The sequence below is a fragment of the Aulonocara sp. 'chitande type north' Nkhata Bay genome, linkage group LG12 (genome assembly GCF_057382095.1).
Source record: "Aulonocara sp. 'chitande type north' Nkhata Bay isolate Kocher_YH1m ecotype deep benthic linkage group LG12, A_spYH_male_GT1.1, whole genome shotgun sequence".
Taxonomy (NCBI): domain Eukaryota; kingdom Metazoa; phylum Chordata; class Actinopteri; order Cichliformes; family Cichlidae; genus Aulonocara; species Aulonocara sp. 'chitande type north' Nkhata Bay.
Genome location: NC_141355.1, coordinates 34,283,692 through 34,301,657, shown reverse-complemented (window position 1 = coordinate 34,301,657; position 17,966 = coordinate 34,283,692). Strand labels below are relative to the sequence as shown.

At 39.9% G+C, this 17,966-nt stretch overlaps 2 protein-coding genes across 2 annotated transcripts; both read left to right on the top strand.

Annotated features, from left to right (window-relative positions):
- Positions 1-4,302: 4,302 nt before the first annotated feature.
- Positions 4,303-5,879, top strand: LOC147317896 (E3 ubiquitin-protein ligase TRIM35-like). Its single transcript, XM_086312980.1, has one exon. The coding sequence runs from the start codon at positions 4,424-4,426 to the stop codon at positions 5,867-5,869; it is 1,446 nt and encodes a 481-aa protein (XP_086169106.1). The 5' UTR covers positions 4,303-4,423; the 3' UTR covers positions 5,870-5,879.
- A 6,036-nt stretch (positions 5,880-11,915) lies between these two features.
- Positions 11,916-15,337, top strand: LOC147317895 (nuclear factor 7, brain-like). The gene has a single exon (XM_086315317.1). It carries the CDS (start codon positions 13,112-13,114, stop codon positions 14,525-14,527), a length of 1,416 nt encoding a protein of 471 aa, XP_086171443.1. The 5' UTR covers positions 11,916-13,111; the 3' UTR covers positions 14,528-15,337.
- Positions 15,338-17,966: the final 2,629 nt, after the last annotated feature.

Below are 17,966 nucleotides of genomic sequence, written 5' to 3'. Positions count from 1 at the left end.
TGATAAACTTTACATTCTCACAGCTAATCTGTATGTTTACAAACTCAGAAAATAGTTTGTATGAACAAAGCTGCAGAGATTTCAGATGAAGGTGCAGCTTTATAATAGTGGTGTTTTATTTGTATATTATATTTACGCACAAGATGGAGACAAAGGTCAGATTTTGTTTTCTAGTAAAAATGTTTACACTGTAAACATTTACACTTATCCCATTTTTAAATGTGAATCATTAAATCTTAGAAATGACTTCACTTAACAGATAAACAGAACACTAAGACTGAGCCAAGTTCATCTGTAAATATTTTAAATAAACAAATAAAATGTCTAATCTCACTTTCACCTCAGGTCAGTGTCAGTCTGATCAGCTCAAATCCATAATCCTGCTGCGATAAAGCAAATTGTCTCTTTAGGATCAAATCAAACTGCTGCTGCTGATGTGGTCGCTGTAGTGTCTGTAAGTTTGAGTCTTGTGTGTCATCTGCAACCACCACACATTCAGAGGGGGAGAGAGGGCAGTACAGGCCTCGACCAACACCCACAAAGCTCTCCTGCGGGGAAAGAATCTGGCCAAAACTCCACTGGTTAAAATGTCTCTGCTCTCTGGTGTCACTGTAGTGCAGAGGCTTCAGAACTAGAATCCTCTGGTTTAAAGATTTCTTCAACATTAAATAATCCAGTGACAGTTGTCTGTATTTCCACCGCTGCACACAAACAATAACTGTTAACAATGAATTCAGCAAACTTTATTTTTCAAATTGTAAACAAATACAGTTTAAAACAGCATTTTTGTTGCTGCCACAGAGTAACTCACATTAGGACCCCGTCCTCGTTTGGGCTGTTAAAAGTCAATTTACTCGCGTGAGCAGGATTTCTATCCGGGAGCAGGTAGCTGCCCGCCAGAGCGTGAAACTGTCACAGTGCGTGCAAAGGAGACACTGCTCTACAAAAAGTGTGATTTTTATCCTGGTGGGAGCAGAACAGCTAAAGTAAGAGGGAAATTCATAACAATTTTTTAAATGCGACATGTAGTTTTGATCTTCTTTTGCTGCTGGTTCAGTGAATTTTGGTCTTAGAGTGACGAAACCTGCAGCTGCAGAATCTGTGAGGTGTTGGCTTTCAGCTCCTGACAGCATGTCCACATACGTGACATCGGATGAAAGATCCACACTTTGTGTTTAAATCCATTCACCTGCTGTTATTTCCTGTTTTAGCTGTTTGCTGTGTTGAAATAGTTTTGTGAGCTTTAAGCTGAGATTTACACCTTAAGATCACACACAGAAACACAGAGAGAGTCAGAAGCAGGTCCAACCAGCTGGGCAGCTGCCCTTTTGTAATGATCCCTGGCAAGTGATTGACCTACTGTGCACAGATCAGCCAATAGACACATACCAATTAACTTTAAATGGGCCAATAGATACAGGCCTTACACTTGAAAGACAAGAGAAACAGAGGAATAACAGTGCCACTTGTCGTGGCATGTAACAATTATACCTCAGACTGCATGTTTGAGGTATAATTTTAATCTCCAAAAAATGCATGAATTTAATACAAATATGTGGGGATAGAAACAAAGCATCAATCCTATCATGGTAGACTTGATCCCATAGCAATGCCAGAGTTGGTATCGATACTATCAATACTTGGATCGATCTGCCAACCTCTACTGATTGCATTGTTCTTCAATACGTAAGATACACTTCACATTCTTGGTCTCATTTTTTTTTTTGCCATATTAAGATAAAGTAAAACATGAGTTGTCAAAATGTTTTACTTCTTTTCCTTTTTTGTTTTTGTTTTGAGGGCAACTACTCACACAAATAATATCGTATCTGAACGACAGCCTAGCTGCGCCATCTGGTAAAGACAAATAACATATTGTAGATATCAAGTGGAGGTGGGAAAAAGGCCGGAGAGAACCCACACAAACATGAAAAGTCCACACAGAAAGGCCCAGGTGATGGAGATGAACTTGGGGCCTTCTTGCTGTGAGGCAACACTGCTTTTGGACACCTGCTTTTTAGGTGGTCAGACACACTGAAACACTGAGGAGTCTGAGGCTATCATGTGAGTAATCTGTTGGTTTCTGGCTCACTATTTCTGTCGTGTATGTCTTCTTATTGTCTTTTAACAAGAGAGTGGAGAGCAGGAGGCAGAAGCTTCAGACAAGAGGAGGCTGCAGCTGAAATTGTGGGAATCATCACTATAACATCATAGTTTGTGAATGAGCTCTCCAAAACCACTTTCAATCCTGCCTTATGTAAAAGTTCTGGTTTGCTCAACGTATAAAGTGATGTTATTCATTTATTGTGGATGGATTATCTCAGTTGTTCTCCTGACTGAAGTTCGGTCCGTTTACAGCATCCTGCCATGTGATTGCATTTGTCCCAAACCATCGGGAACCCTCACATTAACTTTTATCAAGTCGAAAAAAGTTAAAGTTCATCCTCCAGCTTCACTGTTTATGTTACACTTTAAATAATTTGAAATTAGTAAAATTTAGAAACTTGTATTTATCTAAAATTTGACAATGGTTGTATGACAAAAGTTTTTTGTCTAATATTTTCAATGCTCTTTTGTAGCATACTTCGATTGGCCCAATAGCAACAAGACTGGTAAAGGACCAACTTTTAATACAGTATTCAATATGAGCCAGTAACATAGAGTGCAGGAATGTAATCACTGCTTTTTCTGATGTGCGGATATGTCTAAAGTTCAGTATATTAACATTTACAGTTCTCACTACTTTTTAAACGTGTTTTTTTGAAGGGTAATTTTGAGTCTAGCAGTACTCCCAAATACTTAAATCCTCAACATCAAAGCTGATGGGCTGCATCATCATCAGTTTAAGCTTCTGTAAAAAATTACCGTATAAGTCTCCTAATGCTAATTCAAATTACACAGTTTACTTACACCCCACTACACAAGGTACCCAGTACTAGCATCGGCCTATTTAATCAAGTATTTATTGCTGCCATTTAGTGATCTCTCCATTAATTAAACAATTGTGGTTTTGAATATGTTTTTATGAATCATAAATTAATGCACTGTTTCATACATTCATTTCTATGAAGAATATTAAAATATCATCATTGGCCTAACACTGTTATATGTGACTTTGTGCATTTATTGTGCAGCCTAACAACAACAGCCTAACTCTGGTTTCTCACACAAACTCTGTCTGACTTCATCAGTCACAGAAAAGTCTTAAGAGCGCTGCTGCTTCTTTAAGTGAATGATCAAAATACTTGTTAAATGTATTTTGTGACTAGACACCTGCTAGACCTCACACCATTAGAGAGACCCTGTACGTGAAATTGGCTGCTTTAACACAGTAATGTCACAACCTCTGGAATAAATAAAGTATGTGTTGTCTTGTCATGGATTCATTTAATGCATTTATAAAAGCTCTACGGTGTTCTGTTTCATAAAAAAGTGGATGTGATTGAGGCAGTAGTACCTTAAACATGACTTTGACCAGAATCTGATTTGTGATGTGACTGTAAATTCTTCTGTGTTGTCACAGTTTAATGTCATATCAACAAGTTTATATCAGTTTGTTTATTTTTTCATTATCAGCATTTCTGGTTTCTCAGTGTCCACTGTGATTCTTCTATTTATTTTTCATTATTATTTTGGTGACATCACCATCTCATCACATTTCAGTTCATGACAAACTTGAAAGTTGGAGTCTAAAGGTCTAAAATCTTATGCAGGTTTGAGGCCACAGCCCAGGTAGTAAAAGCAGATATTATGTTTGGTGGTTATTAATGTATAAATGTATTCACTGGTACACATTTAGTTTATAACAAACATATTTTAATGATGTATTATTTGAGAAAATAAACTTTTGATTTTATTTATTTCAGCTGCATTTTATTCTAAATTATTGCTTCATGTTCATGAGGGTCAAGAATTTTTCTTTGTTTTCAGTATGAGAGCAGAGGTCTGGCATGTTGACAATCTAAACCCTGTGATCAATCCAAAATTCTGTCTTTGGCTGCAACGAAAACTTTAATTAAAACTGCAGATAAAAACTCTGATAACACGCTGACTTGTGCTACTTGAACTTCTGAAACACCACAGCTTCACCTTCTTTGTGTCATTTTTATGTTCTGTTTAGCTTCTCTTTTCTTTTTTTAAGTCAAGATTTTCTACATTTTTGCTTTTGTGTCATTTTAAGGAGCACAAACTGAAAACTATCTGAATGACACACACAGCGCCCTCTGACGGACACAAGTGTTATCTGCGTGTTTCAGTTTAACACGTGATTCATGAAAATGAAAGTAAATTCCGACACTTTTGAACTGAGCTGAGACGCCATTACAGGGAGTCAGATCTCTGCTGAAAAACACACGTTTGGAGGATTTTAATCAGAAAGTTCGAGAGACACTAATTTGGTGAGTAAATAATACTTGAAGATCAAATGGCTGAGAAACTTACACTTGTCGAAAGTTACCTGAGCTGCCATGTGTGTTCAGAGACTTTCAGAGATCCTGTGTCTCTGAGCTGCAGCCACAGCTTCTGTTCAAGCTGCCTGCAGAAATTCTGGGAACAAGCTAAAAACAAACACTGTCCCATTTGTAAAAGAAAATCTTCAAAGGATCGTCCTAATGTCAACTTTACACTGAAAGAACTTGCTGATTCATTTGCTGGGAGACAGAAATCTGGATCATCTGAGACAGAAAAGACAGAGAAGAAATTAACAGTGGTGTGCAGTAAACATGAGGAAGTGCCTAAACTGTTCTGTGTGGATGAGCAGAGAGCTGTGTGTCCTGTGTGTGACTTTTCTCTCCACCAGACTCACAAAGTGGTTCCTGTAGAAGAAGCAGTCAGTGACCTGAAGGAGCAGCTGAAATCTGACTTAAAGTCTCTGCAGGACAAGAGGAACAAATACAAACAAGTGGAGGAAACATACAATGAAGTGATTCAACACTCCAAGAAGCAGCTGTTGTCCACAGAGCGGCAGATCAGAGCAGAGTTCAACAAGCTCCAGCAGTTCCTGAAAGAGGAAGAGGAGTCCAGACTGGCAGCTCTGAGGGAGGAAGAGGAGCAGAAGGGGAGGACTATCAGCAGAGAGATGAAGATGATTGAGGAGCAGATCTCCTCTCTGTCAGACAGCATCTCTGCTGTTGAAGAAGAGCTGCAGAAACACAGCGTGCCATTCCTCAGCAGTTATAAAGACACTCAGAGCAGAGCCCAGAGCTCAGTGTCAGATCCACAGCTGGTCTCAGGAGCACTGATAGATGTGGCCAAACACCTGGGCAACCTGTCCTTCAGAGTGTGGGAGAAGATGAAGGAGAAGGTCCACTTCAGTCCTGTCATTCTGGACCCAAACACTGCAAGTGGCTGGCTCTATCTGTCTGATGATCTGACCAGTGTGAGACGTGTAGACACATGGCAGCAGCTTCCTGATAATCCAGAGAGAAACACTAACTATACCCTTGTTTTTGGCTCTGAGGGCTTCAGCTCAGGGAAACACAGCTGGGAGGTGGAGGTGGGAGACCATCCTGACTGGAATGTGGGTTTAGTTAAAGAGTCAGTTGACAGAAAGGGAGAGCTTCTTGCTTCACCAAAATATGGAATCTGGTGTTTATTGCATCGCAGTGGAAAATACACTAATGGTGATGGTCAGACTGTGACAGTGAAGAAGAGTCTCCAGAGGATCAGAGTCCAGCTGGACTATGACAGGGGGGAGGTGTCCTTCTATGACCCTGAAGACATGACTCACATCTGCACTCACAGAGACACTTTCACTGAGAAACTCTTCCCATATTTCAGTATTGGAAAGGCAGGAGACGCCAAAATCTATCAAAATATCAAAATCTGTCAGACTGAGATTTATCTGAAAACTGCAACGACGTCTCTGTGAACTTTTTTTTCTCTGCTCTCATCCTTTTAGTTAGTTAGATTGTGTGTGTGGGCGGGTGGGGTGGGGGGGCAGGCTTAAGTTTATGGAAATCATTAATCAAACAGTCTAACTTCATTATCAGGGTTCATTTTATTTTGTTGTTTTAATGAATATATTCTCAGAATATTTCTCATGTTGTTCATGTAAATGTTTTGATCATTTTAAAATCTGAATGATGATTTCTTTGCTTTTCAAAGTGGTTGAGTGTGAACAGCAAACTGTGACACTTCTTAAAAGAAGGATTCATGATTAAATTTATGTCAAGAGCCAACTTTACAAATAAAAGATCGTAATTATCCTGATTGTCAACATCTTGTTTTCAGTTAAATGACATTTTATAGTAACATGTCTACTTTAAAGTTTTCCAAATTCAGAGAAATGACTTCTAAGTTCTGAAACTGTCTCACATCAGCAGGTTAGAAATGTTTAAACAGATAAAATTCTAACATGTTTACTTCAGCAGCATCTTCATTTCAGTGAGATATCATATACACTTATTTGAATAGATTAAAAATGTCATTTTTTGTGTTATTTTTAACTTTTATCAGCAGCAGACATCTCTCACAGTTTGAAAGATTTCTGGATCTTCTGATGTTTTATAATCAGGTTTTAAATTTGATATTTAAACTTCACTCTCAGTCTCAGTGTTTCAGTGAATCACAATGAATCCTGCCTTTGATTCATTATTTCAGTGTCATTCTTTATCTGGTTTCTTTGATTATTGAGAATCACAAAATGTCTCTGAGAAGTGAAATAAATCAAATTCGGTGATTCTGTTGTTGTTGTTGTGTTTGACTGTAAATCAGCTTTCAGACACATTCAGTCATTAGTTCAGATTTTTTTTATCATGGAAACTCACTTTGACTGTTGTGTTTACATTTAACTGGCTCCTTAGAATAAAACATTATTTACATCTGTTGGTTTGTATACCAACATTCACATGTAACCTCAGCTCTCATAAACTGCATATCAGAGAAGACTTGTGCAGTTTGCTTTGATGGAGTCACAGATTCTCACTTTGGTCTGATCCTCAGTGTGAAACATTACCAGACAGAAATCAAATGCAAATATTTATGAAGTTTACATTCTCACACCTCTATGTTTATAAACTCTAACATATGTTGTTTAAGAGTAAAAATAAAATTCAGACGTATCCTACACAAATATTTACACACTGACAGAGCTGAAGATAGTTTGTATGAACAAAGCTGCAGAGATGTCAGCTGAAGGTCAGATTTTATAATGTTTCTTTAAAAACATTTAACGCCTAAACAGGACTGCAAAATATATTTTCTTCACATGCTGCCATGCAGTGATGGGAATAACGGCGTTACAAGTAACGGCGTTACCAACGGCGTTACTTTTTTCAGTAACGAGTAATTTAACTAATTATTATTCCTATCGTTACAACACCGTTACAGTTACTAACAAGAAAATGCGGTCCGTTACTATTTTTCAACATACAGACGGTTGAAGCTGTGTTCAGCTTACTGCATCTTATATCAGTTGCACGGAAGTAGCTGACTTCTGCGTAACCCAGATAGCAAGGAGACATTGAAACAATGTTCAGTCAATATCAGGTGATTCTATTGAATCAACGTTGAAATCTGACGTTGACCTAACGTCACGCTTGCACCCTTTTAACAATGTCAGGTTTTGATATTGAATCAATGTTGAACACTGACATCGATTCAACGTCAAAATTTCAAACACTGTTAATGTTGAAACAATGTCAGATTCTGATATTGAATCACTGTCAATGAGCCCTACTTAAGAGAGCAGTGGAGCGGCAGTTGGCGTGGGATTGTTATACTAGGAACACAGTTACTGTAGTTGGCCAGCTCATATGATCGTTGTTTCTGTTATTTCCCATGAACTGGTTTAAGTGTTTTTGTCAGCTGGTGGATAAGACTGCACTCACTGTGATATCTAAGAACAGCCGGCTGGTGTGGCAGGGTGTTCAGCAGCTGACAAACTACAAGTCCAAATCAGGTATGGCTGAAGGTGACCCAGCGTTGGCGGAGGAGCTGAACATCTTCTTCACACGCTTTGAGACCACTGCACCCTATGCCTCAGAGGAACAGCTGCATCATACAGCCCACAGCAGCAGTACCATCATCACTCTGGAGGAGCATGAAGTGAGGCACACCCTGCGGGCTGTTAACCCGAGGAAGGCAGCTGGCCCAGATGGTGTACCAGGACGTGTGCTGAGAGACTGCGCAGACCAGCTTGCCTATATTTTCACCAGGATTTTTAACCAATCCCTTGAACAGTCAAACATCCCACCTTGCCTCAAGACCTCCACCATAATACCCTTGCCCAAGAAATCTCATATCTCTAGCCTAAATGACTATAGACCAGTGGCATTAACCCCGGTTGTGATGAAGTGCTTTGAGAAACTGGTGCGTTACCACATCACAGCAGCCCTACCCAGCAGCCTTGACCCACACCAGTTTGCCTACAGAGCAAATCGATCGACAGAGGACGCCATAGCAACAGCACTCAATGTAGCATTAACACATCTGGAGAGACAAGGAAGCTATGTGCGCATGCTCTTTGTGGATTATAGCTCGGCATTTAACACCATTCTTCCATACAAACTGGACGCCAAGCTAAAAGACCTAGGGCTTCCTCACAGCACCTGTAAGTGGATTAATAGCTTCCTCACCGACCGCAGACAGAGAGTGAGAGTGGGGCGTTATACATCTCCAGCCCTAAATCTAAGCACTGGGTCGCCACAGGGCTGTGTGCTTAGTCCACTGCTCTACTCGCTTTATACACACGACTGCACCCCCGCCCACCAGAGCAACACCATTGTAAAGTTCGCAGATGACACTACTGTGGTGGGGCTCATATCTGGGGGTGATGAGTCTGCCTACAGAGATGAGGTGGAGAGGCTGTCTTCATGGTGCAAGGATAACAACCTTCTCCTAAACACGAAAAAGACTAAAGAACTCATAATTGACTACAGAAGACATAAGACAGAAATCCAACCACTAATCATCAGCGACGACTATGTGGAGAGGGTGGTGGACTTCCGCTTCTTGGGAGTCAGCATAGAGGGAAACCTATCCTGGAGTGTGAATACCTCTGAGCTACTGAAAAAGACACAACAGAGACTGTACTTTTTGAGAGTGCTTAGGAAGAACAACATCACACAGAGACTGATGGTGTCTTTCTATAGAGCCTCCATCGAAAGTATACTAACGTACTGCATAGGCATATGGTACGCTAGCTGCACAGTGGCTCAGAGGAAAGCACTACAGGGGGTAATTAACGCTGCCCAAAGGACAATCGGTTGCCCTCTCCTCAAACTGAAAGACCTACACAGTTCCCGCTGCCTCAAAAGAGCCCATAACATCTTAAAGGACACCACACACCCTGGACACTCCATGTTCGAACTGCTGCCTTCAGGTAAACGGTATAGAACAACACACACAAGGACTAACAGACTCAAACACAGTTTCTACCCAATTGCAATATCATGTCTCAATGCTACTAAAAGTAGATGACTTTCATTGCCCCTGCTGTCATTTGTGCCCTTGATGTTGGAATGCTTTCAAACATGTTTTGTTGGATGCCCTAACAGATTGACTGAGTGATTGATTGTCTGAGTGATACATCAACTAGGTCGTATGTTGAGTGTATGTATGGGGCCTGAGGCCTGGATTGCTTGGGTGTATTCATGAGAATACTGTATTTTTTTTTATATCCTATCTATTATAGTTTTTAAGTATCTATCTTTCGTTGCATTGACCAGAGACATCTTTCAATTTCATTGTACTTGTGACAATGACAATAAAGAATATTCATTCATTCATTCATTCATTCACATTCATTCATTCATTCATTCATCTCTCATTTCTAGGTCAAATGCGGAAACATGTGGAGGGAGCAGCACACTGTGTACAAAGGCACCAAGGAGGACAAAACATTACCACATATCAAGGAAAGGAATCACAGCCTGGGAAATGGGAACACACTGTGGATTGTTGGCACTGTTTCATAGTGTGGAGATCAGGGAAATATTTTACTGCTACTATTCATAACCACCATCATTACCATTACATTAATTATCATTTAATCAAAGCATTTATTCAATAGATTACACGGAGATCGATGCTGTCTGTGGGCAGTGTTCATCTCCCCACGAGTGTGTTCATTAAAATCATTGTTTGACCGAAGCTCTTCTGGACCATTATTGTTTTGTGCTCACCCTCAATATTTGAACTCGTAACAATAGCTTTTTGTAAATAAACAAACTTTTTCCATTCAGAAAGTTCTACATCTGAGTCCTACTTCAATCAACCCTGACTGTGACAGTGAAGAAGAGTCTCCAGAGGATCAGAGTCCAGCTGGACTATGACAGGGGGGAGGTGTCCTTCTATGACCCTGAAGACATGACTCACATCTACACTCACAGAGACACTTTCACTGAGAAGCTCTTCCCATTTTTTGAGGTTGGAAAGGCAGGAGATGCAAAACATCTGATATCAAAATCAGTCAGACTGAGATTTGATTGTAAAGTGATTGTTGTTTGACTTTTAACTCTGTGTATGTCTTCTTTTAGATACATTCTTGTTTCTTTAAACAAGAGTATTCTGAATATTTTCAGAATATTTTTCATGTTGTTAATGTGAATTCTGAGTGTGAACAGTGAGCTGTGACAGGATTAATCGGTAAACTTATATCCCTTCACCAAGAGACTGCACAACTAAGTTATCTTCATTATCCTGATTATCAGCATTTTGATTCAGTCAAATAACAATTTTTAGTATTTTACTTTAAAGATCTCCAAATTCACACCTAATCTGTATGTTTATACAAGATTAGTTGTGAGAATGTGTGAAATATTGAGACAAAAAGCAGCAGCTTCAGAGAGAAATCCAGAAAAGGTGTCCAAAAAGAAACAGATAAACTAATCTGGAGAGAAACAGAAAATATTCTTTTGTTTTTGGCTCTGAGGGCTTCAGCCCAGAGAAACACAGCTGGGAGGTGGAGGTGGGAGACCATCCTGACTGGAATGTGGGTTTAGTTAAAGAGTCAGTTGACAGAAAGGGAGAGCTTTTCCTTTACCAAAATAAAGAATTTCATGTTTGCTGCATCGCAGTGGAAAATACTATAATGGTGATAGTAAGACTGTGACAGTGAAGAAGAGTCTCCAGAGGATCAGAGTCCAGCTGGACTATGACAGGGGGGAGGTGTCCTTCTATGACCCTGAAGACATGACTCACATCTACACTCACAGACACACTTTCACTGAGAAACTCTTCCCGTATTTTCAGGTTGGAAAGGCAGGAGATGCAAAACCTCTGATATCAAAATCTGCTAAACTTTAACGTGATTCTTTATCTTAACTGTGTATGTGATGGGCGGCTTTTTATATTCTTGTTTCTTTTAAATACATAGTTTCTGAATATTTCTCATGTTTCTCATGTAAATATTTGATCAGGTCAAAATCTGAATGATTTCTTTGCTTTTCAAAGTTTCTGAGTGTGAACAGTAAACTGTGACACTTATTAACTGACTAAAAGCAAGAGGGGGCAAAGTCCAGGTCTCCAGGGCCGGTGTCCTGCAGGTTTTAGATATCACCATTGATCAACACACCTGAATCAAATGATTAGTTCATTACCAGGCCTCGGTATAACTTCAAGACATGCTGAGGAGGTAACTCCAAAATCAGCTGTGTTGGATCAAGGACACATCTAAAACCTGCAAGACAGGAACAGGAACAACATCCAGTTACTGAGCTGCTAGTTTTAGCTCCTGCTGTAGGTTGGATTTATGGACTTGTGATTTTTTTTTCACCAGAATATGACTCATGACATGTGACAGTAAATTCTTCTTTGTTGTCAGTTTCAAGTATTTGTATTGCATTTTCATTCAGTAGACCCTCTACTTGATAACCTACAGAAGATGAACATTTCATAAACATAACTACAAAGGCACAGTCACACACAAACACTGACACAAGTAATAATTTAGTAATAATATCTTTGTTGTTTAACTGTCTTCATCATCCATCACTGAACATTCAAATACAGCAGAAACACACAACGGTCATTAATGTCATGACATATTAAGTTATATCAACAAGTTTATATCAATTTGTTTTTTCATCAGTATTACTAGTTTCTCATTGTCCACTGTCATATTTTTAATTTTTATTTATTGGTATTTCTCACACTGGCCAGCTCATCACATTTCAGTTCATGACAGACTTGAAAGTTGGAGTCTAAAGGTCTAAAGTTTTAGTCAGGTTTGAGGCCACAGCCCAGGTAGTAAAAGCAGATATTGTGTTTGGTGATTATTAATTATTATCTAGAACACCATTACAACAGCTGAGCTCTCTAAAAGAAATTTGATTTCTTGAAGGACTGTAAGGTACAAGCTGTAAAGATGTGACATTTGTTGAGTGTAGAAACTTTCCTGAACTGTAACGTGTTCAGAGACATTCAGAGATCCTGTGTCCCTGAACTTGAACTACTTACAGGATGTAGTCAGTTTACAGTAATACAGTCATCTTTGATTGAATCTGGTCAAAGGAAATTAACTTCACTGGTATACATTTAGTTTATAACAAGCATATTTTAATGATGTATTATTTGAAAAAATAAACTTTTGATTTCATGTATTTCAGCTGCATTTTACTCAGAATTATTGCTTCATGTTCATGAGGGTCAAGAATTTTTCTTTGTTTTGAGTGTGAGAGCAGAGGTCTGGCAGGTTGACAATCTAAACCCTGTGATGAATCCAAATTTATGTCTTTAGCTGCAACGACAACTTTAATTAAAACTGCAGATAAAAACTCTGAGAACATTCTGACGTTTCCTACTTGAACTTCTGAAACACCACAGCTTCACCTTCTTTGTGTCATTTTTATGTTCTTTTTAGGTTTCGTTTTTTTCAATGGAGGAGTCAAGATTTTCTACATTTTTCACTTTGGTGTCGTTTTAAGGAGCACAAACTGAAAACTATCTGAATGACTGTGACAGCGCCCTCTGACGGACACAAGTGTTATGTGCGTGTTTCAGTTTAACACGTGATCCATGAAAATGAAAGTAAATTCTGACACTTTTGAACTGAGCTGAGACGCCATTACAGGGAGTCAGATCTCTGCTGAAAAACACACGTTTGGAGGATTTCAATCAGAAAGTTCAAGAGACACTAATTTGGTGAGTTAAAAAAATACTTAAAGATCAAATGGCTGACAAACTCGGACTTGTTGAAAATTACCTGAGCTGCCATGTGTGTTCAGAGACTTTCAGAGATCCTGTGTCTCTGAGCTGCAGCCACAGCTTCTGTTCAAGCTGCCTGCAGAAATTCTGGGAACAAACTAAAAACAAAAATTGTCCCATTTGTAAAAGGAAATCTTCGAAAGAATTTCTAATTGTGAACTTTACACTGAAAGAACTTGCTGATTCATTTGCTGGGAGACAGAAATCTGGATCATCTGAGACAGGAGAAAAGAAATTAATGGCAGTGTGCAGTAAACACGATGAAGAGCCTAAACTGTTCTGTGTGGACGAGCAGAGAGCTGTGTGCACCGTGTGTGAGTTTTCTCTCCACCAGAGTCACAAAGTGGTTCCTGTAGAAGAAGCAGTCAGTGACCTGAAGGAGCAGCTGAAATCTGACTTAAAGTCTCTGCAGGACAAGAGGAACAAATACAAACAGGTGGAGAAAACATACAATGAAATGATTCAACACTCCAAGAAGCAGCTGTTGTCCACAGAGAGGCAGATCAGAGCAGAGTTCAACAAGCTCCAGCAGTTCCTGAGAGAGGAAGAGGAGTCCAGACTGGCAGCTCTGAGAGAGGAAGAGGAGCAGAAGGGGAGGACTATCAGCAGAGAGATGAAGATGATTGAGGAGCAGATCTCCTCTCTGTCAGACAGCATCTCTGCTGTTGAAGAAGAGCTGCAGAAACACAGCGTGCCATTCCTCAGCAGTTATAAAGACACTCAGAGCAGAGCCAGAGCCCAGAGCTCAGTGTCAGATCCACAGCTGGTCTCAGGAGCACTGATAGATGTGGCCAAACACCTGGGCAACCTGTCCTTCAGAGTGTGGGAGAAGATGAAGGAGAAGGTCCACTTCAGTCCTGTCATTCTGGACCCAAACACTGCAAACCCAGTTCTCTATCTGTCTGATGATCTGACCAGTGCGAGACAAGGAGACACATGGCAGCAGCTTCCTGATAATCCAGAGAGAAACACTAAGTATGCCGATGTTTTTGGCTCTGAGGGCTTCAGCTCAGGGAAACACAGCTGGGAGGTGGAGGTGGGAGACCATCCTGTCTGGAATCTGGGTTTATCTAAAGAGTCTGTTGACAGGAAGGGAGAGATTTTTGTTTCACCTAAATATGGAATCTGGTGTTTATGGCATCGCAGTGGAAAATACACTAATGGTGCTGGTCAGACTGTGACAGTGAAGAAGAGTCTCCAGAGGTTCAGGATCCAGCTGGACTATGACAGGGGGGAGGTGTCCTTCTATGACCCTGAAGACATGACTCACATCTACACTCACAGAGACACTTTCACTGAGAAACTCTTCCCATATTTCAGTGTTGGAGAGGCAGGAGACGCCAAAACCTCTGATATCAAAATCTGTCAGACTGAGATTTGATTGTAAAGTGATTCTTTATTTTAACTGTTTTTTCAGTACAGCAACAGGGTTAATTTTGGGGAAATTATTAATCACACTGTCTAACTTCATTATCAGGTTTTATTTCATTTTGTTGTTCTAGTGGAACTATTAGCAATTCAATGAAACCAAAGCAACTTTTTCATGTGAAAATCTTGTGACCCACTCGAGTTTCTGTAAGAAACTTTTACATTTTTTTCTTGTTTCTTTTAAATTAATATTTTCAGAATATTTCTCATGTTGTTCATGTAAATATTTTTGATAGTTTTAAAATCTGAATGATGATTTCTTTGCTTTTCAAAGTGGTTGAGTGTGAACAGCAAACTGTGACACTTCTTAAAAGAAGGATTCATGATTAAATTTATGTCAAGAGCCAACTTTACAAATAAAAGATCGTAATTATCCTGATTGTCAACATCTTGTTTTCAGTTAAATGACATTTTATATTAACATGTCTACTTTAAAGTTTTCCAAATTCAGAGAAATGACTTCTAAGTTCTGAAACTGTCTCACATCAGCAGGTTAGAAATGTTTAAACAGATAAAATTCTAACATGTTTACTTCAGCAGCATCTTCATTTCAGTGAGATATCATATACACTTATTTGAATAGATTAAAAATGTCATTTTTTGTGTTATTTTTAACTTTTATCAGCAGCAGACATCTCTCACAGTTTGAAAGATTTCTGGATCTTCTGATGTTTTATAATCAGGTTTTAAATTTGATATTTAAACTTCACTCTCAGTCTCAGTGTTTCAGTGAATCACAATGAATCCTGCCTTTGATTCATTATTTCAGTGTCATTCTTTATCTGGTTTCTTTGATTATTGAGAATCACAAAATGTCTCTGAGAAGTGAAATAAATCAAATTCGGTGATTCTGTTGTTGTTGTTGTGTTTGACTGTAAATCAGCTTTCAGACACATTCAGTCATTAGTTCAGATTTTTTTTATCATGGAAACTCACTTTGACTGTTGTGTTTACATTTAACTGGCTCCTTAGAATAAAACATTATTTACTTCTGTTGGTTTGTATACCAACATTCACATTTAACCTCAGCTCTCATAAACTGCATATCAGAGAAGACTTGTGCAGTTTGCTTTGATGGAGTCACAGATTCTCACTTTGGTCTGATCCTCAGTGTGAAACATTACCAGACAGAAATCAAATGCAAATATTTATGAAGTTTACATTCTCACACCTCTATGTTTATAAACTCTAACATATGTTGTTTAAGAGTAAAAATAAAATTCAGACGTATCCTACACAAATATTTACACACTGACAGAGCTGAAGATAGTTTGTATGAACAAAACTGCAGAGATGTCAGCTGAAGGTCAGATTTTATAATGTTTCTTTAAAAACATTTAACGCCTAAACAGGACTGCAAAATATATTTTCTTGACATGCTGCCATGCAGTGATGGGAATAACGGCGTTACAAGTAACGGCGTTACCAACGGCGTTACTTTTTTCAGTAACGAGTAATTTAACTAATTATTATTCCTATCGTTACAACACCGTTACAGTTACTAACAAGAAAATGCGGTCCGTTACTATTTTTCAACATACAGACGGTTGAAGCTGTGTTCAGCTTACTGCATCTTATATCAGTTGCACGGAAGTAGCTGACTTCTGCGTAACCCAGATAGCAAGGAGACATTGAAACAATGTTCAGTCAATATCAGGTGATTCTATTGAATCAACGTTGAAATCTGACGTTGACCTAACGTCACGCTTGCACCCTTTTAACAATGTCAGGTTTTGATATTGAATCAATGTTGAACACTGACATCGATTCAACGTCAAAATTTCAAACACTGTTAATGTTGAAACAATGTCAGATTCTGATATTGAATCACTGTCAATGAGCCCTACTTAAGAGAGCAGTGGAGCGGCAGTTGGCGTGGGATTGTTATACTAGGAACACAGTTACTGTAGTTGGCCAGCTCATATGATCGTTGTTTCTGTTATTTCCCATGAACTGGTTTAAGTGTTTTTGTCAGCTGGTGGATAAGACTGCACTCACTGTGATATCTAAGAACAGCCGGCTGGTGTGGCAGGGTGTTCAGCAGCTGACAAACTACAAGTCCAAATCAGGTATGGCTGAAGGTGACCCAGCGTTGGCGGAGGAGCTGAACATCTTCTTCACACGCTTTGAGGCCACTGCACCCTATGCCTCAGAGGAACAGCTGCATCATACAGCCCACAGCAGCAGTACCATCATCACTCTGGAGGAGCATGAAGTGAGGCGCACCCTGCGGGCTGTTAACCCGAGGAAGGCAGCTGGCCCAGATGGTGTACCAGGACGTGTGCTGAGAGACTGCGCAGACCAGCTTGCCTATATTTTCACCAGGATTTTTAACCAATCCCTTGAACAGTCAAACATCCCACCTTGCCTCAAGACCTCCACCATAATACCCTTGCCCAAGAAATCTCATATCTCTAGCCTAAATGACTATAGACCAGTGGCATTAACCCCGGTTGTGATGAAGTGCTTTGAGAAACTGGTGCGTTACCACATCACAGCAGCCCTACCCAGCAGCCTTGACCCACACCAGTTTGCCTACAGAGCAAATCGATCGACAGAGGACGCCATAGCAACAGCACTCAATGTAGCATTAACACATCTGGAGAGACAAGGAAGCTATGTGCGCATGCTCTTTGTGGATTATAGCTCGGCATTTAACACCATTCTTCCATACAAACTGGACGCCAAGCTAAAAGACCTAGGGCTTCCTCACAGCACCTGTAAGTGGATTAATAGCTTCCTCACCGACCGCAGACAGAGAGTGAGAGTGGGACGTTATACATCTCCAGCCCTAAATCTAAGCACTGGGTCGCCACAGGGCTGTGTGCTTAGTCCACTGCTCTACTCGCTTTATACACACGACTGCACCCCCGCCCACCAGAGCAACACCATTGTAAAGTTCGCAGATGACACTACTGTGGTGGGGCTCATATCTGGGGGTGATGAGTCTGCCTACAGAGATGAGGTGGAGAGGCTGTCTTCATGGTGCAAGGATAACAACCTTCTCCTAAACACGAAAAAGACTAAAGAACTCATAATTGACTACAGAAGACATAAGACAGAAATCCAACCACTAATCATCAGCGACGACTATGTGGAGAGGGTGGTGGACTTCCACTTCTTGGGAGTCAGCATAGAGGGAAACCTATCCTGGAGTGTGAATACCTCTGAGCTACTGAAAAAGACACAACAGAGACTGTACTTTTTGAGAGTGCTTAGGAAGAACAACATCACACAGAGACTGATGGTGTCTTTCTATAGAGCCTCCATCGAAAGTATACTAACGTACTGCATAGGCATATGGTACGCTAGCTGCACAGTGGCTCAGAGGAAAGCACTACAGGGGGTAATTAACGCTGCCCAAAGGACAATCGGTTGCCCTCTCCTCAAAC